We start from the raw sequence: 23397 nt of genomic DNA on the forward strand, positions 1-23397 counted from the left end.
GGAGTTTCTCGTGGTTTACATAAAATTCCAGGTGAGGATACATACTTCTAGATTGTCTCTGCGACGCCGATATCGTGTGAATAAACAAACGCGACAACTGATACTTTTCGCTGGGATGATTGAGATGGCCAGGGCCCAAGAAGAGTTTTCAATGACATCGGTCTGTTGTTGAGGCACTCGATATTTTCGTCGAGTTGGTCACTTTACTCGCTGTATGCCGGACACTATAGGAAGATGTGTTCTACAATTTCTGACATACAACCATTATCACAATAGGGATTTGTGGTTTGACCGAGGCAATGTCGGTAGGAGTTCGTAAATGCTGCGTTCAGGCGATACCCATGGTAACACGTCTCAATTCGACGTGTGGTCCACTCTCGAGGGCTCATTTTCAGGTCAGAGTCTTTATGGTATAGAAAGGTATGATGAGTTTCGGGAAAAGAAAAGCGGCGGTTTCGCTCCTCTAAGCAAGCTGCTTCGCTAACGCTGCCGCCTCGTGCTTTTCAAAGAAAATGTTTCTTACATTGAGCAGTTGTAGCCTTCTGCGCCCCTCTCATCTGCCTTCTCGTTGCCAAGAAGGCCACAACGTGGAGGTGTCCATTGTAATGTCACACGATACCCGGCGACGTAGGCTAGATGACGCAGGTAGGTGACATCGCGGGACACATGCTCGGGAAGGCTGACGCAACTGGCGCACCGTAATGTTTGCAGCGCTGTCTTCGTATCCGTGAATATAGCCCATTCTTCTGGTGGCTGGCGAAGAACGTAGCAGACGGCTTGCTTAATTGCATTAAGCTTCGCAGACGTGGATGAGGTTGCACTTTCAAGGCAACTTCATCCACAGCGCTTTGCCAGTTGACGAAACCTAGACGCCAGATGAACTGCCGTGAGGTGTCGATGAACCACCAGTAATAATGTGGGCCATGTGCGAATAACGACCATTAATGTGGGCAAGCACTGGTTGAATGAGGCAAAGTTGAGGGAGAGTTTTTTTTAGTTGACACCCGGATTGTTTAGTTTTATGCACACGGGTGAGAGAGTCTAGGGGGGACATCAGACGGCATATTTAGCCAAACTTGGTATGGTACAGATTCGTTAATAGATTTTATAGTCTATGCAAAGCTGGAACTTTTGTTGCGCTGTACAATGAGGGACAAAAGATTAGTTTTTGTATGCAATCAATACCTCTGGTATATTCGGATTGTCTACTGCAGCCGAAGAACACTAGGCTCCGCTACTGTACCAGCGCGTGAACAGCCCCTCGGAAGGCAAAAGCAGCTGCGCAGACAATTATGTCTTGCGCCATCAAGCTGCTTTTTGCTTGTGAACGGCAGCCGTTGGAAAACAGGCAGGTTATAACGAAGCAACCCATCGACAGAACCTTGCAGAGCAGCACCATCAATGTACAGTCACTGCAACATTGACTTCCGGCAAGGTAGCCCATAACTTGCACCGCTGCGGAAATGCGGCTACGTAGTCTCTTAGCCTCAAGGTCCCGGGGGAGGTTTTGATCCACAGGTAACCTTAGGTATCCTTCAGTGCACACATAATGCAGGCAGCGATCCCGATGATTAATGGGAATTGGGTTATCCGCTTTCGAGTGAATGCCATAACGACGCTTTTCGAAAGCGAGAGGCGGAGACACTTGGGGGCAAGGTATTCAGGTATAATTTTAGAGCTTTTTGGAGCCTCTGTTGTGTATGTCGACTTGACACGCTGCACTTCAAAGGCAGATGTCGTCAGCGTAACTTGCCACTTTGATGCCAGAAGAAACGACACGCTTTAGGTTGATTTGTCTAACATTGACTAACAAGATGACTCAAAACCGCTCCTGGAGGTATTCTTTTGTCTAGTTTGAAACACGAAGTAGGTCCCTCCGGTGTGCTTATAACAAGCTCTCGCCGTTCCGAGTAGCGGAAATTCGTTACCCACAGCCTCCCACCAACACCAAGAGCACCAAAGAACTCTAGAAATAAAATTATGACTTTGTGCCGAAAAAAACTGCTGTTGGTGTCGGTTAGTGGTTTAATTGAGCTTCTAGAGACACCACGAGAGCAAGAGTATTGTCGACGGCAGACCGGTTTTCTCGAAACCTATTCATTTATGGTGGATAAAGACAACCTGCCTTCAACGTACCTGCTAATTATTTTAAAGATCATTTTTGCACATTTTTGCCGACACAGCTAGGTAGAGCTATAGGACAGAAAGTGTCGTATCGTATTGGTTATTTTGCAGGTTTTAGAATTGCTGTCATTCTGGATTTTCTTCATTCTGCTGCCACAGTATCCCCCAGCCACTCTTACTTATATTAGTGCAGAAGGAGTAAGCTGTAATGATACAGGTAGGAAATCGCCTTACATATTATAGCGTGGCAACCTGGAGAAGAGCGTTTCTTGACGTTTCAGGTTGTCGCATTAAGCTCTCTAATCAAAAATGGAAGGTCTGCAGATACGGAGGCTGGTGGCGCTGTGTCAGAAGCACGTCGAGAGACAGGAGCCTAAAATACCCTTCAGCGGCTTCTTTTGGGGAAATTCTGTCGTGTAATTACCGTGCCCTGAATGGATTGAGCAGCTGGTTGTGGTTAGAGCAGCTACATGCCCTTTATGACCCGCCGTATCTGAAAGAGAGGCTGGCGGACAAAGAATTTAGTACAAAAGTCACGCCACCATTGGCGAGGTAACTTTTCCAAATAGCGTCTCACGTACCTTTCAGCTTTGTGAGCCTGCCTCAAATCCTTTATTTCTTTAGTACGGCGAGCCTTCTGCTCAGTGCGCCTACGGATAGCACAGAGCCTTTCGTATTCTACATCATATTTCATAACGACGCGCTCTCGCACGACTCTCAAGGACTCCTTCAGACAACGAGTCATCACCGGTTTTAAGTTCGTCGTCGGAAGTGGCGGCTGCTATCTACAGGTCGACACAGTTTTTGAAATCTTCCCGGTCTGCGCGCCTGTATTTGGTTGGACGCCGAGACACAGACACGTCTTGGTAAGAAAGAGGAGGAAACAATATTTATTTCATGAGCGCTGGTGCTGCTGTTAGGGCACACGCCCGGTGGAGGGGCGTCCCTAGTCCAGGATGCCGTGGTGTTGGCTGGCAGTCCAGGCCTTCTTCCCCAGTATTCTCTGGGCCACCCACTGCTCGTAAGAAGAAGAAGGGTTGGTGTAGGACTGGGGTTTCTCCGAAGTCCCATACTTGATGGTATAGGGGGCCGGGGAAAATGCAGAAATGGCAGGTTGCCGGGTATATGATGGGGTAGATGGCGTGAACAAGGGTGCGATAAGCTCAGGAGTTTGTAAGATGTTAAAATTGGAAAGTGCTCTCCGCCTCTCGTCTCCAGGTCAGTGCACCAAGTAAACTGTGGGGTGAAGCTGTTTCAGACAAACGAAAGATCGATGAAGCTGTTAACTTGGATTTTTTAGCTAAGTAATGCTGCCGTAATTGAACGGTTCAATACCACGTTTTATGAGTAGTTAACGTATTCCTGTGGTAGAAGGTATTTGTTTTCTATTTGTTTGTCAAATGCAAGTATGGCCACCGTATTCGAGGGGCGCTGTCGTTGGTTCTTCGAGCTCGGGTTCAGCATGTGCTCGGTTTGTCATACACCCTCGGGCTACCACGCCCATCTATGTGTTCCCGGCTATCTCTGCATGGCTCTGTGCCTAAAGCGTCTAAAGTATTATGCTGGGGTAGTGTTCAGGGTGTTGTGTCGCGGTTCATTTTGCCAAAAGCAGATCACTGAGTGGGTGGTCGCTTACGGGAATGTCCAAAATAAATCGGCAAGCCCCTTGGTGGTAGAAAACTAGAGTGAGTTACAGCCAATTCTTGATCCCCTCCGCTCATGCTGGAGCGACAACTAGCCCCCAGGTAATCGAGCTGTGACATAGCCAACCGGGGCTGATTTCATGTTGGGTCGAGTTTACTACTGCTGCCACACATTTTGTGTCTCCGAGTTCACGTACACAATGTCGTTCTCGCTTGAGAACGTGCGTTTTATGAAGTGCAGTCATGCATCCCTATTCTTTGATGAGGTTGGACTCCGTCTATTTTAGTAGCAGAGTCACCGGGAACAGCCTTACTCCATCATTGTTGCTATAAGTGTGAGCTTCCTTCCTTTTTTTAAAAAGTGATAATCATTCAACGTCACCTTCGAGGGACATGTCTTTGTTCTTCCGAGCTAGTGTTGCCACCATTTCGGCAAAATCTGGCGTTTTTCTCGTACCAAGGAAGTGTTTACACGATGACGGCGAACGCTGAAGTTTTTTTGTTTTTTTGTCAGTCTTGGTCAATCTCCCTAAGTGGGTATGCTTGCTTGCCAACGTTACCCGGAGACGCTGGGCGGACACCTCGAAGCCCGACCGACCACACGAGCTCTCGACAGTTTCTTGTTTTTTTAACTGCCGGGCGGTAGCCGGAATATTGGCCAACCTCCTTAAATGGGTATGCTTGGCTTGAGAAAGATGCGCCAGGTACTCCGGGCGGTCGTCGCAAAGCACGCACACACCACCACGAACGCTCAGCATTATCTTGGTTTTGTTAACTGCGAGTGGTGGCCGCGTGGCCCGCGCTCACGTGCGCGCGCTCGGCAATTTATTGGTATCTTTAACTGCGGACAAAAAAATGCGACTTGCTAAACAGCTTCGCTGTTACAAATCAATGGGCACCAGTCGAGACACCGTGCTTTTTTTGCCAAAACATCATTTATTTACAAAAGTGGTTCTCCTACGTAAGGTTGCAAACAGAAATGGGTTTTGTTACCGTTGTGCAGTCTTTTGGTTTTTATTGTTCATACCGAAAGTACCGCCAGTGCTGTGATCTCAGATGGTTGTAAGGTAGCTCAAACATTGCCCCTAAATTCAGACCATAGCTCCAGGGACCAAGCATCCACCAAACGTTCTCTCGATCTCTCTGGCAACTGCTAAACACAGCCTGTCATTGCCTCTTTTGGCAACTACTTGAACAGCTAGAGGGAGCCGCGTACCGTTTTGAGTTTTTTGCATTGTAACTGGACACACAGTGGCGGGAACTTTGAATATGCTAAAGAGCGCTGTCATGCTCGGTGCGTCGATGAATAGCAAGTCTTGGTTGTGGAACGGGGCTACGCTCGTGGCTGCCGGTAGTATGAGAACACCATCGTCGCCCAAAGTCTCCTCGAACCGATCGCGAATGCGCTCTAGCTTGGCGAGAAATTTCGAAGCCTCCTTCGGCGAAGCGAAAGGAAACCACGTCGCAGTTTTGGACGCAAGTAGTACGGGAAGCGTGTGCCGCCCACGTCCTATCAGTAAACGGAGCATCTCCACAAAGGTGTTGCGGCTACCGGGGCTGAATAACTGGACCAAGCGTTCCGGATCCGTTGCCGTAAATACCTTATTAAAAGTTATAGCTACGTATTGGAGTTCGGGTATTTGTAGCCGGTGAGTCTGCAGCCCGTGGGTGTCATGGAAATGGCGCGTTACCTGCGAGCAAGAGACATAAAGCAGCAACCACATCAGCGTACCACAAGACTAATCTTGCCCTACGTAGCAATATTGCGAACAGTTAGATTGCAAACCTACAAAAGTACGCAGAAAAACAGCAAAGTACTGCTCACTGCAAACCCCATGATGCCTACCATACGCATCGTGCGGGTTGCGATGGTTGCAAATGTCAAAGTATTATGCACTTTCTCAGGTGTGTTCAGTTGACAGCTTACTATTTTAATGCCAAAACTACGAAGGCGCTATAGTCGAGGCAAGGGACCTGCCAGCAACTACACTTTCAAGCCACGACTGCTCCTCCAAAAGAGTCTTCTCAACCCCGCTTGCGAACATGCAGTGCATGCGAGTTTTATTATAACCTACGAAGAGTCGACGCAAAACTTCTCTGCTCAAAGAGGTACCAAAGCCCAGAACGATGTTTGGGTATACCGGAAGATTGCTGTGTTGTATAGAATCGTACAGCAAAAGCTGCCCGGATGAGGAAGACAAAAAAAGGTTAGTAGACACACACGTCGTTAATTATCATGTAGAGACCCCTGCTTCCAGCAAACGCTTATTCAAGAAACGATGGCTAGACAAAACCTCCCCGCTCGCCATCTGGCTTCATTGTAACAGCCGCAGTACAGTTCGTGCAAGAAGAGACCAACACAGTCCTGGGACCGGCACCTACACACCACCTCCAGTCGAACACATCTGATCTTCTCCCATTGGTGCGCACTGCTGTGGATATCCCAGTAGGGGATTGCCAGTCATATTTCCTAAGTTCACACTCAACTCAGATTCACCACGCTTGGGCCGGGATGGTTGACTCGGGCGGTTCGCAGTGAGGAGCAGCAACTAATACGGCTTTCTCAAATTCAGCGTGCGCTAAACCTGGAGACGTAAAAGGGGACCCAAGCATATTTTTGGTGAAGTTAAATCACTCCATAACGAAGTTGCTGTCACTAACCAAGTCAATCGAGGTGAGGCAAGAGGTCGTCGCCGTTTTCATGATTTCAAAATGTGAAGTAATGATCGTGCGTAGATACCGGGCGTGTTGCCCTCTGTCCTGTTCGTGGTATCTGAAGTCATTTGTAGGACAAGCGATTCCACGAGAAGCCTGGCTTTCGCGTTTCTTTCTTTCACGATGATTGTGGCATTGTCCCAGTCAATGTTGTGATATGACCTTCCATGTGTTCGGCCAGTGCATTCGCGGTGACGTCGTTTTTGTTCACATCACGCTGCTGCTCCTCGAGGCGTCTCGGGAGTTTTGCAGTTTCACTGACGTACACGCAGCCGCAGTCGCCTCACGGGATTTTGTAGACGACACCAGGGTATGTTTCTTTTGGGAGCTTGTTCTTCCCGTTCATTAGCTTGCCGCGAAGTTTTCCGCCAGGCACGTGGGCAACGCGCAAGTCATATTTGAAAAACGTCCGGCAAGGGGCTTCGCTGACGCCGGCGACGCAAGGGATTGCCGCCCGGGAGTGGAACGTTCGGCTCAGTGCAGTGTCAGCGGAGGACAAAATTCGCTGCTCAGTTTTCTTGGTGAAATTCCTCGGTTACCCGTTCTCAGAAAATTTTGTTGTACCACTTTTAGTTCTCTTGCTAGTTTTTCCTCTCCGGTGTATACATCTTCTCACTCAACGAGTCAACAGACACCCGCTAATTCAAGTACAATGGGCACTTTTCCATATCGGTACCGTATCGCAAAGGGGGGATGGGATATTGTACGTATAACTGTTTTCTAAGGTTCAGATAACATACTCAGCGACCTGATTACAGCCGTAGATTACTTGTGGAGGACGTTCGTAGTATTTGCGTTGTAATTCCTTGAACAAATAATACATTGCCGGCTGCGTACTCCGCATGAATCTAAGCAGCGTTTGCCGCAGCAGCATGCAATTCCGAGTATAAAGCGTTGTCCAAAACCCCACTGCTGGTATTTGTAGTTTGGTCGGTGTGTAACCTCAACGGTCCGGTTTGGATTGACGTGTGGGTATAAAGATTTTCATTTCAGGTCGTTTGTTCACTTAGGCCTGCTGATGCGTCGAGTCATCTCACTCGCCCGGAATTCATGCACTTGCACTGAACTTGCACGGGAGCAAATAACTGCGCTGCAAGTGCCTGATCTGTAAGATGTGGCATCAATCAAACTCTGGAAACGGGACTCTGTTTTGAGCGGTCGTTTATAAAGTGTCGTTCTATCGGCTGTTTTCTCAATAGAATCATTCAATATTTTCTCGAGGTAATTTAAATGTCTTAATTGATTACCTTCCTGCTTCGATATGCATGTCCGATAAGCTATTGAAAGAGCTAAAATTCTGTTATTAAAAGCCTACTAAGAAGCCTACAAATTTTCATTTCTATTCGCAATAAATGCAGGTCGCAGTATTATTGCTTTTGGTGTCCTTTCCGGTTTTTTGCTTATATGAACCACAGCGAGGTATTATAAATGCTGCGTCTAGAGTGCCCTTCGAAGGAGCCCTAGGTACTCTACTAAAGTGACGCCCAGTGGAATTTCACACATAGATGCCGCACCTGGCCTCACTCTTTCTAAACTACCCTAAGATAACCTACCCAAACTAAAACCAACAGAAAGAAATCATTTCGACCATCGAAAAAAACACAATCCACCACACTCTACCAAATATAAAACTGTAAAGAAAAACACTGGCCACAGCAGGACTCAGACCCCCACCCTTCATATCAACTATAGACTACTAAAGTAGGCCTACTACTAAAGTGTCCAGCAACTAGTCCAAATGCACATTCTACAAATTTCTTCCTCTGAAAAGGCATGCATACCCTTATTTCAAAAAGGAGCGGGAAACGCACATAATAAAACTAGCTCTCTTACACGAAGTTGATTCTTTCCATTTTTATAAATCTTACTAGCATCGCCCAAGTCTTTCTTCTTCGGAATTAATTTCTATCTTTAGTAGAAGTTACCCGGAAAACACATTTATTGGACACTACAAGTTATCTAGGCAAGATGTGATTGTTCTGACACTAAAGAAACCCAGCATTAAATAATTTCTGAGGCAACAATTATAACGTTCAGCTACGACTACTCTCTACTTACAAGTTGTGTAGTTGCCCATCCGGAATTCAAATTTACGAAGACTTCTTTTTCGTTTGTAGATTTCTGCCCATGTGTATGTAGGGACACATGATATTGCTGCTCCATATTCACACGAAAACAACACATGACACACGTCGCCGTGGTTCATTGACCCCAAATGTTAACCCCGGTACCTTAAAGAATTTCAAAAGGGAAAGCTGCTGAAGGAAATTACCCCGACATAAACCAATGGCACTATCGCCAGCTAACATTGGTTCTCGTTTTATAGCTACAGCCTGAGGGAGTACCGCCAGAAATTCTCGAAATTCAGTGCAATTGCTCAGCTGTATGTAAAATAACGCTATAGGTCGTATCATTTTGTGGTGATTGGAATATTTCGCATGCGTGGCCTCCACCATTCGCTACATACCTAAATCCCTCTGTTATTGCCAGCACTCAGGATTGTTAATCCTTTCCAATCATAGCCACAACCCCGTCATGGTAATAATTTTCTTACTTGTCGCTACAAGGCGCATTGAGAAGAATTTGGGAGGCTGCAGAAAGCTCGCCTTCAAAAAGCAGTGTACGGCTGGAATATGCGAGTTGAAATACGAAAATTCATTACCTGATGTCGCAAGCAAAGCTGAAACTAGTGCGCCGAAGCACACTGCCACAATATTTTATTGTCTTTGTTTTGTCTTATTAGGGAAGTCAAAATGAAGATACAAAACAAAAGAAAATGTCGGGGTTAAATTGTGTTGTCATGTGTATATACTGCGAGTTTTTATTCCAACAGGCCGCCATGAATTATTGATAATTGCTACATAGGGATACAATAAACTGTGCCAGTTAGCCATCCGTGGGTGGCATAGGCTTCTCACGTGTGCATAACAGTTATAATAATCATTTGTACGTAATGTTGGGTTGAAAAGAATGCGCATTTACACTATTTAGCAGGCGACAAACATGTGTCGTCGCAGTAAAAGGGAAGACTGCTCGAAAGCCGGTCTAACAGTGTCCGCTGCGGCGCTGATTATAAGCGCCGAAATGCGTCGCACCGCATCTGGACGCAGTCGTCGTGGATACGCGAACCGCGCCGGACAGCGTGATGGACAAACCAGTCCGCTTAGACTCGCCCATGTTACCGCCATGTACAGGTTGGCTTTTGAACCCTCCTATTTTCTTGAGCGGCTGCTGAGAGGCCTCCGCTATGCTGCCTCAGTGACCCAGGGTAGAGTCGTTTGCTTGAACGCAAGAGGCCTCGGTTCGAGCGTTGGTTAAGATTGCGCTTGGTCCGTTGGCGTTAGCAAAAAATACCAATAAAAAATTAGTGCCCTTCCACTATGTGAAAAGAAGATGACATGCGAAGCTGGACGCAGATCACGCAGTGCGCACAACAAAACACGTTTGTCATTTGCGATTGAGCATACTTCCTAGCCCATTAGCTGAATGGAACTTAGATGGATTTGAAATTTATTCTAGCGGACAAGCATGTGGCTGCCTGTTTCTGCCTCCCGTCATAGGCATATTACTTCTTGTGTAGCAGACCAACCCATCCCCAAACCACTCCATTACGGAGGTCAGCTTACAGGGAAGCCCTATGCGGGTCGAAGCTGCCTTCACTCGCACGGCGGCGACGACTTCTTCGCGGCTGTTACTGTCCAGGGCCACAGTCTTGGATTGCCGCTCGTCGTACGAGCAACGAGGATAGACTGGCTCTTTCTACTTCTTTTCTCCTGGGATCGGCTGTTAGTGTGGATAGAAGATATCAACCCCCAGCTCTCCTGTTTCTCTAGCCTTGCACCACTAGTGCACGCTGCTCAAATTTTTAACGCAACATGTTCCCTTGGGTCAACTCTAAGCAGTGTTTTCGAAAATAAAGAGACCTTGGTTTTTTATGTTGGTTTAGCCTGCAAACACGTTTGACGCTTCTAGTACAGCGCGAGAAACAGGTGAACGTACAGTGCGCCTATATAGTCGGCCAGGTTTGTCAAATGCGCCGTCGTGCAGACCCATCCAAGCCGAGACCGAACTAGCCGATGTCCATCGCCCTGTGCAGTCAGCCCGTGCACCGTCTATGTGGCCCAGCCGAGACCAGCACCCCCTGTCATGCCCCCGGCCCTTTAGTCCGACGTGGCTCCGGAACCTTCGACGCTACATCAAGACTGCAGAGATCGCTGTTGTTGGACCAGGAAATACCGAAGCTGCCTTTCTCATCCACCAATGCAAGCGGTACTTAAATGTATATCTTCATAGCATTGCTTATTCACACCGAACTCCTCACATTGCTTCGGCTTGCACCGGAACGGTCGTCCTCCCCGGGTGGGGATGTCACGGTATACATGTGGACAATGCTTCATGGCGCCATGGCCCACCATCGACGATGACAATGGAGTGCCAGGCGTGTGGCCTGCGCGGATGGTCCCATGGCCACCTTGTAAATATTTCAAATAGATCGCTCACCATCCTTAACTACGGGTCGTGTCGCCTTCATCCTGTCGCCACGTAACAGTAATCACCGTGGGCTTCTCAAGCTTGAGGAGAACCGACAGCCGTTATGAAACGGACGTCCCTTGGAAGTGCTGCTCCGTTGCGCAAGTCTACTGTCTCCTTACCATACATAAAAATAATGTAGTTATTACATCTACTACAAAAGAGAAAGTTTCATTACAGCCAGGACACATCACACCACAAAAAAACTAAGTTCACAATTGCTCTTTGTTTGCATCGCGTGAATGTATGGCCAAACAGTAGTAGCGACGGCGTGCACACTCACCTTCTTGACAGCCTGCTGAGCCTCGTTGGTTACGCGGCTGAAGTAACGACATCCTTCAGTTTCCGTGAAGAATAGTTTGAGGCTTTCCAAATTTACCTGCAAATGAATCCCACATTTGGTTCTTACATTTTCTCTGTACGATCGTGAGAATCCACCTGGTGCATCGTTGTTTGTTTTCAAACAGAAGTTATTAAAACCAACTCGCCTTCAAGGCGGAAGAAAGTAAAACCCAACTCAAAGTGTGACCCGGAATGGAACTTTGCTGCTCTCGTTCCATGTTTAGGATCGTAAGATGTCTATTCTGCAATGCCCACGTATACAGACACGTCGTTAACGCGAACTTCAATGCAAAGTCAACTTTACTAATCTGCCCTGGCAAAGTGTCTGGCACTGGAAGCTTTTACTGTGCGATGCTGGTCGTCAGGACATGTCTTTCTTGGTGTCCGCACTATAGACACCCGTGTGCGTCTACCGGGTGGCCTAGCCACGTCTCAGAGTACCTGGTGCCTGATTTTTCCTGCTCACAAAGTGAACATAGCCACGCCTATGCATTCCTAGCAATATTCGGCCTGTTCACGTTCTGTGTAAAAAACATGCCCATTTTCAAAATAAAGTTAAATACATCTGCCGGTACGTGCACCTTCTACTATCAATTACAAAGTGATAATTAAAACGAAAGCAGTATGATTGAGCAAAATCAAATTAATTATTCACTTTTCACCCAACACTTAAAAATTGATAAGAAAAATTGTAAGGTCGATCGATGCCCTCATATTCCGTCAGGATCTCAAACACAGGAAAGAATCAGGCACTGACCTCTTCGTTCAACCTAAGTCCGCTGTTTTCTCTGTCTACCAGGACGTTCAGGAGCAGAGTCAGGTCTTCTGAGAACCTCGTCATCGGACCCACGCATACGTATTGTCTCATGCCATCACCGACGTCGGGTAAAAGGCCGCTGTTTGGAACAATCCCTGCAAAGTCGTGAGGGGCACTGTGCTGCCGAATTACGTCAATCGTAATGTAGTGCATTGAAAAAAAGAGAAAGAGAAAAAGAAAGAGAAAGAGGAAAAGAGAAAGAGAAAAAAAGAAACCGCCATGGTTGATCGGCATATAGGAAGCACTTTATTTTTCGCGTAAAGACACTTCTCGTGAGAGATTGCAAGGCTTGTGATGACATGAGTAGTGGGACTTTATTTTCAGGAGCTTTATCGTAAAGCGTCCTAGACCAAAAGAACAAGGACAAATGGGCAATTACAACAGTCAAATAGAGAAAAGCAGCCACCCAAGCCACCTTTGATTCACATTAAGGCAAAAGGGAGTAACGGGAGAGTAAATTGGGAGAAAAACAGCTCTTAGTGTTCACGAGAAACTGTTCATCTTCAAGGGACGTGTGTGCCGTGTGCATAAATGCGGAGTAAATGTTCGTTTACACCGACCTATATATATAGAGAGCAATGGGAAGCGGAAACGCAACATTTGGTCTCGCGTTGACGCGTCGTTATTCCTCTACGATGGCGTCGTCGCAGTGGTTTCGCACACATGGGGATTGATAATTTTCCAACACAAGCCATTGCAATCAGTTGGACGTTTACATAGTTGAATGTTAGAAAATGTTAATTTTAATGAAAAAAGTGGGTAGGCTAAACGTCAACTGGTTGGTCATGGCAAGAATCCGCGATGTGTGACGGACGAAACATTCTCTTGTTTATGTTACTGCCATGCCTTGTAATATTGCGAGAGGTTATAAATGCCAATGAGATACGTCGAGCGCGTGACAAAACAAAACATTGTCCTCCAAGGATACTGACAAGAAATGAGAAACGGAATAAGAGTGGCTTGTGAAGGATTCAGAAGCACTGCACCACCAGTTATTGGTAACACTCACCTGATGTTGCTTTGTGACCGAAAATCCCGCAGTACGCAGCCGGAATGCGTACGCTCCCGGCGATGTCTGTGCCCAATCCCATCAGTGAGCCTGCGGCAGCAATGAGGCTTCCTTCCCCACCTGAAATCGGAGGTGAAAATTTCACGGGAAACAAATCTCAGATCTCTTTGTTTCACAAAACACCTTAGGTACAAAACATCGTTGGGTACACAGAATCGCATGAAAAAGCGGAGCGCGACTCTCAAATCAAGAGCGCGCGCAGGACAGAGGAAGTCGCCGCGGAGGAGAGTAGGCCAAAGCCGCACGCGCAATATGAGCGGCGGTACCGATGAGGGCGAGTAGGAGGCTCCTGGCGGTGGCCAGAGAGCATGCTGTCCAGGGCGCTGGTCAAGTTTTAACAGGTGAAACAGCAATGTTGAACATTGACTGAAACAGCAGATTTACAGAACGACCATCGAGGAGTTCTCCTTCACAGTCTTAGAAACTACAAACCTTCCCCCGTAATTTGGTTAGAACGGTTCTCTTACACGGGAGGGAAATTGATCCTGCTGAATTATTAGTTTTATGCCTACTCCTTAAAGGAGCACTAGTCAAGGTCTCCTTCTTTGCAGCGGAGTAAAGGTTTGTAGCTGGGTGGATACTGAAATCCTTTACAGACATTTCATTCCACCTAGCGTTAAGTTAAGACATGTTTCAATACGCGCATGCGGAGAGATGCGCGAGAAATTTTAGGCTTGCGATTCTATTTATTTCAAATCAAAAGAACACTAACCATGAGGGAATTAATTTCCACAATTAGACTTCTTTTGTGCAATAGATACGTGAGCCGCCATGGTGTTTTACACCGAAGAGTTTAGCCGCTCGTTAGTCGGTACATTTTCTGTTGTAAACAAAAAACGCATGCAAGACCCAGCAGTCCTTGGTAGAAGACTTCATCAGCCAAATATCTGTGAAGTAAATAACGACTAGGCCCAAAAGAGGCATACAGCCTCATTATTGTCACAAGCACTGCCGCATTGCAAGTAGTCACGGGAGGAGCAGTAACTTCCCCCCCCCCCTCCATAGCGTTCACATGATCGAAATTAGAATCTCATTGTTAAAAGGAGTACCCCTACCCAGCCACCCCAGTGAACTCCCCCACAAGACCTGTGCTCTAAATATTTCAAATATACCTCCGTAGTGCATGCTTTTTTCAGCGATGTTCTCTCTACGCACCGCTGCTGCCTCCTGGACTTCGTCTCGTGTCGTGTGGGTTTCTGGTCGTTCCGTAGAGCATGTTCTGGGCGTCTCCCCACATGCACAGCTCGGGCACGTTGGTCAGCACCAAGGGGATGGCCCCGGCTTCACGGAGTCTGGCGACAGACGGAGCATCCTTGTCCGGCCGGTGTCCTTTCCAATCAGGTGAACCGGCATCCTGTAGCAACCCTGAACAAGAAAACGTTAGCAACTCCTGAGAGCCACATTCGGTTATTTTGAACTTATCCCTCAGCGGACCTATTTTATGAAGCAAGAAAATGTTCTTTGCGGTACTTTCGGAGAGGACATTAACGCGCGGGGAGTGTGTGTCAGTAACTCAGCCAGTAACTCAGTAACAGTTCGGTCACTGTGTGTCAGTAACAGTTCGGTCACTGTGTGTCAGTAACTCAGCCGGACAAGAAGCGGGAAAACTGCTATTGTCTCTCACCCAAATTAAACGGTAAGACGTTTGATTGCGCACACGGAAAAATATCCCTGCGAAGTAGGTTTTACAAGACATAGCTACACCTATCATGTGAGGTACCCCGATAGTAGAGGGCTACCAACTAATTCACACTGCCTAGCAGCTATCTAGCAATCTTAGAAAGCTTCTTCAGACAAGCGCTTTTGTTTTAATCTACATTGACACAAATCCTTCCGTAAAAATAAATGTTAGTTGTACCCTTACGCTCAGTATCAGAATGCCTCGGCCCCTGAAGCAACGCTGCTAGAATTGCGTACAGCGGGTGTGCACTCTCTGCTTTCTTCGAGCTAAGAATACTTAACTTGTATTCATGATTGGTTAATCTTCACCCGTTAAAGGGGCAATGAAGACAAAATACGACTTTCTTTTATTCGAAACATTTGGTGTTTTATAGTGCATCCAGTGGTTGTCCGGCGGCAAACGGGGAGCAAAAAAAAAATGAAATTTATCGGGGTAAATTTGTTGGTGCTGTTTTTATTGACTTTACAAATGCTTTTGACTCAATTAATCACAATATTGTTTTTCGAAAACTGTAATCTTATGTTATTATTGGCCCTTCCGTACAGTTAATACGCAATTATTTATTAAATCGCGAACAAACAGACAGTATATCTGGCGTATCGTCTACCACTAAAACAACGTAGGTGCTCCCCAGGGTTCCATTCTTGGCCCACTTCTATTTTTGCTTTATATCAATGACATTCCTAAATGCCTTACGCCAGCATCTGATTGTATTTTATATGCGGACGACACCACCATATATTCGTCGCATACGTGCATAGACAATCTAACACACAATCTTAGTCGTGACCTCACCAATATTAACACGTGGTGCTGCAAAAAAAAAAAAACTACTGATGAATCCAAGGAAAACTAAATTCGTGGTTTTAGCTCGTGTAACACAGAACGAAGTAATATTCCACCTTTGCGCATTAATTCCCATGCAATATTCTCAACAGAAGAGTCTTCTTTTCTCGGTATTCAACTTGACCCATTCTTGATATTCAATGTTCATATTAATTTCGTCAGGAAAAAACAGCATTTGGAATTAGAGTGCTAATTAAATTGCCACGTTATTTTTCTATTTCAACACTCCTCACACTATACTGCGCTTTTATACATAGCCAGATTATTACTGCATAGCATCTTGGGGACTAACATACGACTTCCATATCGCTCCATTACAGCCCATTCAAAAACAAACTATTCGAATACTTACACACAGCACTTACAACGCGCATGTCACACCCATTTTGCCTCAACTTAATCTCTACTCAGTCGCACAGCTCATCAGCCACAATCTATGTCTCATTGCCTACCGCCTGGTTCATGATCCCGGTATTCTAGACAAAATTTACCGCCATACCCTCTCTAACCCCAATATAACTAGGTTTGCAGTATCAAATAATTTCTTACTGTCTCCAGTGCGCACTAACCATGGAAGAAATACAGCCGGCTTTGCTGCTTTAAAAGTTTGGAAGAACTTGCCTTTTAATATAAAATCTGCATCATCCTTGTGATCGTCGAGACATGCTCTCAGGACATTCATTTTCTCTGACGATTTACGCTGATGTTGGTGCTTAGTAAGGTATTCCTTTCCAATTTTTTATGTACTTGTGCTTAATTTTCTGGTATTCAATATTCCTACTTACTTGTAATATGTATAGTTTCTTTCCATGGCATAGTTAATTATTATAACTGCAGCTGGCTGTTTATGCATATTATTCGTGTTCATGACTGCTACTAATTGTTTCTTGTGTACTGTAAATAAAAAGGGGTCCCATTGCAGTTTATAACTCTGAGACCCCTTTCTGTATATGTATTTGCGCACACAGTATTTTCAATATGACAATAAACTGAAACTGAATACGCTGAAGCTGAAACCGTGCTTCATTAACTGATAAATTATTCACTTTATTTTAAAATGTTGATTCTGCCTCCAAGTCGTGTGTTTTGTAACATCTGCCACGACGTAACAAGGGCAGGTCTTGATGCGAACGTTAGTGCACTTTTCTGCTCTGCAGCGGATTGCAGAGCCTACTTTATCGTCAGTCCTCCTAGATGGCGCCACTATACTGCGTCACACCGCTGTCCGCCTTTGTTTTGTTTTTGGCCATATCTGCACATTGCTTGTTTTTGTAACGGTGGGATTAATCGTCTCGTGAAACATGGGGTATGCTCGACAAATAGGGTCACGTAAGACAATGCCGCGTACGCCAGCCGGCCAATGTGGTGTGAGACAACCTCAAAGCGCCGCACTGCTCTGCATCTAAACCAAGGATAGTGCACGCAGTACCAACAGCAGGACGCACTGGTACTTGTATATTTACGTGCACTTTCGTAACCTTCATGGTTAACCCCGCCATTCTTACTGCTATAAAAGGAACATGCATTACACTTAGGTGAAAATAGCTCGTTCTGCAAATTTATAAGCCCTGCTCACCTGTATTTCCTTTTGCCTGACTCAGCCAATTGCTCGGCTGTGCATATTACATTATTTGTTATATTGCGGGAAATGGGTTAGTGAGTCGTTTGGCCTTTCCCTGTTTTCCTAAGCATATATCTTATTTGAGTAAAGTTCAAGTTAAAAGTGCTGGCAGTATGATTCTAACGAGGCAATCTTCCAAATCAGCCAAACGTGTTTTGCTGCCTGGTTTCTTAGGCACCCTAAATTTTTAAAGTTCCGATAAGAAAACGTACAAGCCGTTTTTCGTGTTTTTTACAGCGTTTCCCATGTTGACAGCGTAGGGCTTTTGGAACAGGCACACAGGGATGCCGCTCCTTTGTTAGGTCTTCGGAAGTATTTGCATCTTAGTGCTTTGATAAACGCGCGTTCGCTTGCAAAATGATATAACCGACTTACAGCGCCCTTACTGTACATTCGAAACTATTTTTGTTGCTACATACGAGTATGATCAACCAGTCTATGCAGGCCAACGAATGGTATTGTTCGGCGGTCACTTTTAGGTATATTCAGTCGCCGGAAAAAGTTTCACCTTTTTAATTATCGAGCCGAATCTAAAGCGTCTGTTGTAGAAAATTATGTATTTGTTATTTTCCTGTGGCAATCCTTTTTAATCCTTTTGTAGGGCCTTACCACAGTGAATTCCACTATGGACGTAACCATGCAAAAATGATGGACCAATTTCTAAACTAAAAATTTATGCCTATAACGCTTACTTTGCTCTTAAATTCAGTTCTAGCGAGTTCATAAATACCCATGTAGAAATGCATAGCAAAAAGGTCTCTTAAATTTCATTTCAGTGCCCCGTGCCGGTATTGGGCTCACCGCTTAATGTTAGATTAAAGCAGCATCCTCCCTTGTCTTCCATACGTGTTGTCATTGAAGCCAGGGGTTATGTTACTTTCTGGCAAATATTTTAAAACTTAATGTATGTACAATTTTTGTAATTCTGGACCAATGTAGAAATAAATAATTGGATGTACTTCGACAGTTAGAAGATGAAGGACCAGCGAAACTGTTGATTCTCTTGATAACTGTATATATGTTTTCAAATGCAACCTTGATTGAATGACGACACGTACACATAACTTACTTGTTTTATTTGTCTTTAATTTATTTACTTGTTTTCCCTATAGATCGTGGCCTTCCTGTCCATAAAATGACCAGCATTTTGCTGCACTTGGGACCGCGATTATGTCCTTAATAAACGTAAGAGCCGCTTTCGCATACGTTAGGCTATGTTCAGACTACCGACGCAAAAACCATAACGTGATCTATGAACCTAAAAACACTCCCACCTCCCCTCGCGGGAACCCCTGTGTAGATGCGACGCATAGGCGGAGCGGCGAAGGGACCGCGTTTTATAGCACGCATAACGTTGAGGGTACTCGTAACCCGGTTCCAGTCGATGACGACGTTGGCGTACTTGTAAAGTGGCGTGGACTCTAGGTGTTTGAGCCAAGCGTGGATGTTGCTTCGCCGGAGAACGGCACACCGGCACACCGGCACACCGGCAGCGCGCCCGAAGGAGAGGAAACCGCGGAAGAGAGAGTACTGCACATGCGCCGGCCCCAGCGCGTCTGCCGCGGCTATGACGCAACGTGCCGCGGCTATGACGCAACACAATCCAACACAATCAACTTTAATCCAATCCAATCCAAATCCAATCCAAGCCAAGCCAAGCCAATCCAATCCAAGCCAATCCAATCGAATCCAATCCAATGCCCCTCGCGAGAGAGTGTTCGCTACCGTAGAGAAAGGGGGTGAGCGGCGGAGAGCGCAGCTGGCGCGGCGAGGAGAATGGGGGAGGGGTGGACAACGCCGACGACGACGACGACGACGCCGGAGGGACAAGGCGAGTGAATCAGATGCTCTGCATCTAAACAAACGGCTTTTCACGCAGTTAGGTTGGCTGAGACGTGAAATGACGACATTCTTTAAAGTTATTACGACTGTTGCGGCAACAGTGTGAACCCGGCCTCACTGCTGTTGTGCGTTGCGGCGTTGTTCTTCGTCGAAGTAAGCGGCACACGCCTTACCCTTACTGCGTACAAGGGTGAACTGATAGCGCGCTCCGAAGGGGGAGCTGATAACGCGCTTCGGCGGCCGCGTGGATACCCAGCGTGGAGAACAATGGGTTATCCATTTACCTGTTTTGACCCTCACGATAACGCACCACTTCGCCCGCTCGGGATATAACAATACACTATCCATCATTTTTTGGGCACTTATGTTAATCAGTTTTATATATTGCAGGCTACATATTGTTAATGGGATCCTGCAACACTTTCGATAAGCGCTTTCACTCTTTCCTTCACGTCTGGATGCAGTGCGAAAGCTATAGGTATCGCCAACACGGAGCGGTACTGCGTGATTTGCTGGTCTGACCAGATACGCATTCCACTTCTGCTTTGATTTTGTGGCTTTTTTTTTAAGTTTTCTATCGAAACTGATGTGTTTAAAACGCCCTGAGGCATTTCTTACTGATTATACGTAGTTCACCGTGGAGTTGTGCGGAAACTCCTCCGCGCTGTCAATACCGGAGGCGTGTGTTTATACGAAACGGCTGGAAGTCGGGCTTTATTCCAGCTATCCCGAAATAAATTGTACCCAGTTGGAGTGCTCAAAAGACTCCTTATTCATGGAAAGTATTATCTGGTACATTTATAGTAAACACCATGGGCTACTAGGGGAGGTTTGTGGTTTCAAAAATCCCCAACAGATGGTGAGCGTTACGCTACGCGGGAGAATTGAACTGAATTTAACTAAAAAGGGAGTGTAACCTAAAAAATCCGCCTCCTCTCTTTATGTACTTGTTTGGACAAATTCCTGAAATTTTGGGGGGAACTTTTATGGGCAGCATTTATAAGCAAATACTAATTGGAAATATCAACGGACCGAAAAGTTATTAAAAATCCGTAAAAACAGATAATTTGCCGAAACCACTTATTCGCCTTGTTTAAATGGTGTTAGCGCAAAATCTTGTAAATCAGTTTCCACACATTTGGATTGGTTACATATATTAACAAAAACTTGTTCGACACCTTAATAGGGCTGCGATAAAAGCAAATATTTCATGGAAAATTCTAAGCGCTTCTCTCTCTTTCATGTTTGTAAATGTTTTTGAAATTCAAACATATTGAGCCTTTACACCATAATAGGAATGTGCTCCCGAAATTTGCAGTTTCTACAACCAGCAGTTCGACTGGGCGTTGACGCCACTTGTTAGGTTTTTGATCCGTCAGGGGTGTAATTTCAAAAACCAGTTTTGCACTTTCAGTGGCGCCACAGGGCAAAATTATTAGAACTGATTTTGTGCATTTGTATGAGTAACATTTATCACCACAAACCACAATTGACTGTACCAAGCAGTGAACCATGTGTTCGGGGATCTTTAAAAACTCCCGATTTGCTCCGCAATGCAGGTTCCCCTTGGTGAGTATGGGTTAAGGGAAAACCGTAAATTTAGAAAATTAATGATTCCTCCTGGCTCCATATATTAGCAAAAAGCACTTCGATATGTGAACAGGTGAGCGAGATAATCACGAATATGGGAAAACAGAATTTTGTCTTTTTTCAGTTATGAACATAAGTTCCTAGAATGCCGCCTTTGTGAGTCCCTACGCTATGAGAGAAATACGCTTACGAAGTTTCCAGTCTCTACTTTCAGCAGTGTCGGCTGGGCGTTAATGTATCAATCAGTCAGTCAGCCAGCCGGGCACTTCAATTCATGAGTTCAGCCGCATTGGTCTGAGTATAAGCTTGACCATTACCACAGATATGCCAGCGGGGTTAGTTGCGCGATTAGTTCACGCGTTCATTTGTTGAGGTTGATTCCAGGTAGAGTGAAGTAGGTGCTGGTATAACACCAGGTGAGCAGCCAGAAATATAACCAGAAAGCTGGGAGCGGGGGGGGGGGGGCGGGGCGGGTGCGGCGGAATACCAACAGCCTCTGTTATCATGCGCTGCCAATTCCTATCCGCGGGAGGATGCCGTCGTACTCGCATCCTCAATAGCACGGAAAACCCAAGTGTCTATCTGGGCTGAAAGAAGGCAGCAGTACGCAGCTCTGCACCTAATCGACGTCTAACGCACCTTCAGTATTCGTCCTGAGCTTAGCGAGCGTAGAAAAGCCACCCTGCATCGACTGCGGTTCAATGTGGCCTTCACCGGGCATTACCTTTTAGATGCAACGCATCTCATGCTCGCCCCTCTGTCCTTCCTGCGTCTGTCCGGCGTTGTCCGCACAGCTGCGCTTCTCCTCCTCTCCTATCTCCGATAGCGAACCCTCTCTCCCAAACAGCCGCGGGTTGGCGCAGCGCGCTCTCACTCCGTTGCTAGGCGCCGGTGGGCGGCGCTGCTCCCGGCGCTGCACGCGCTGCGCATGTGCAGTACTCTATCTCTCCACACTCTCCTCTCCTTCGGGCGCTGTGAATATAAAGCGGCATGCCGCGCTCCGACGGTCTCAGTCGACGGTCGTCCGCGTTACACTTGCACTCTTTCGCAGTACTCGACGATTGCTTGATGTCGTGCCCCTAACTGTGCACTTTACGGACCACAAGGCACTCATTCTCGTCTGCAATAAAGACCGTACCTGAGCATATGTGTACTGCATGCACCCACCTTAAAATTACACCCACCTCCCCTTCACGTGAGAATCCCTGCTATAAGCGTAATCAATACGATGGAAAACGCCAATGAAACCCCCCATGAGGTGCGTTGCATCACACCAGGGTTCCCGCGATGGGAGGTGGGCATAATGTTTTAAGTTCTAACAGGCATTTTCACCACTTTGCTCCGTATGCGACACGCGAGAAGACATTAAGTATGTCGTAAGTGTGTGCTGGAAGTACACAGGCCCAGATAAAACTGGCCTCACCTTTGTGTAGGCAGACTATTCCGACGTCCTACGTGACGCACTTTAGAAGCTTAAACAAATTAACGCTTGACTGGACCTAAAATCATTAGCGTTTGCAGTGATTAAGAATAATGACCAGGGAAGCTCTGGGTGACACATTTTGAACCAAAAGTATTGACTCAGAGTCACGATAGAGCTTTTTTGCTGGTTCTGGAGTCACAGACATGGAACGACCTAGGCTCCTATCGTCACCGAGAAACATGCCCCTCTGAAATTATTGGCGCCGACAACGCCAATGGGGCGGCGCTGCTGTGGTCCCGGCCGGCATAGTTTTTATGGTGAAAGCCGTAGTGACCTAGTCCAGCGAGTTTTGCCGTGCGTGACACTTTGACCTTGAACTGATACCAGTTGACTTCCCGCCGTCACCGCTGCACCAACCGTAGCCGAGCGCTTTCCCCCTGGGTCCACGTGACTAACCACGTGACTCACCGATAGTTTCAAAGGAAGACACAGCAGCTTTCCCTGCCGGCTCACGGTTTCTCGCTAATGCCGGGCCAGTGCTTTAGTTTAGCATTTGCGATGACATAAGGGTGAGGGGACACTCGCCCATCTGTGTCGGAGTTGTCTGCGGTGTATTAGTGGCGCAAGCGGTAAGCTGCGTGAAACCATCCTCCAGATGTCGCTCAGCTTTCCAATGAGTTAAAGGGGAAACTTGAGTACGAACGCTCAAAGTGGCAGGCGGTAACAAGTTGAAAACGGGAACTTCGGCCAGCTAAACGGGAGTAGAAGTATGCAGAAACAGGACACTGGCCATCTTTAGACGGGTCAATGGACGCATCGCCTCCGACGACGGTTTCGTAGAACTGAATAAGCGACGTTAGTGAGCGCTCGTAGCAAAAACTTTCGACTAGTTACAGTAGAATCTTGATGAACAGAAGTCGCTTAAACGGAATTGACGCTTAAACAGAACTGTAGCCTGTAATTTGGTTGGCTTTGTATTCAGATAAGCAAAAAAACTTTCGGTCATCGGAAATAAAATTTCCGCCTCACCTTGTAAACGGAACAAAAAATGAACTTCTGGTCAAACTCATGGCCAATAGCATCAGCTTTTTTCCGGTCAGGGCAGTTTAGTGTTTGTTTGAATTGCCGCTTAAACAGAACTGTAGCCTGTAATT

General features: G+C 46.3%; 1 protein-coding gene across 1 annotated transcript in view; it reads right to left on the minus strand.

Moving 5' to 3' along the window:
- Positions 1-4673: 4673 nt before the first annotated feature.
- The window catches only part of LOC144153643 (fatty-acid amide hydrolase 2-A-like), a 37044-nt gene continuing 18320 nt past the window's right edge, over positions 4674-23397 (minus strand). The window contains exons 3-7 of the mRNA XM_077685296.1: positions 14396-14605; positions 13181-13300; positions 12112-12266; positions 11296-11391; positions 4674-5458 (exon numbers count right to left, since the gene is read on the minus strand). Coding sequence (XP_077541422.1) covers positions 4859-5458; positions 11296-11391; positions 12112-12266; positions 13181-13300; positions 14396-14605 — 1181 coding nt within the window. The 3' untranslated portion in view covers positions 4674-4858. The remainder of the gene's footprint in view (positions 5459-11295; positions 11392-12111; positions 12267-13180; positions 13301-14395; positions 14606-23397) is intronic.

This window comes from Haemaphysalis longicornis, unplaced genomic scaffold, assembly GCF_048455015.1.
Source record: "Haemaphysalis longicornis isolate Haplotype H1 unplaced genomic scaffold, Haemaphysalis longicornis Haplotype H1 scaffold_9, whole genome shotgun sequence".
NCBI classification, from domain to species: domain Eukaryota; kingdom Metazoa; phylum Arthropoda; class Arachnida; order Ixodida; family Ixodidae; genus Haemaphysalis; species Haemaphysalis longicornis.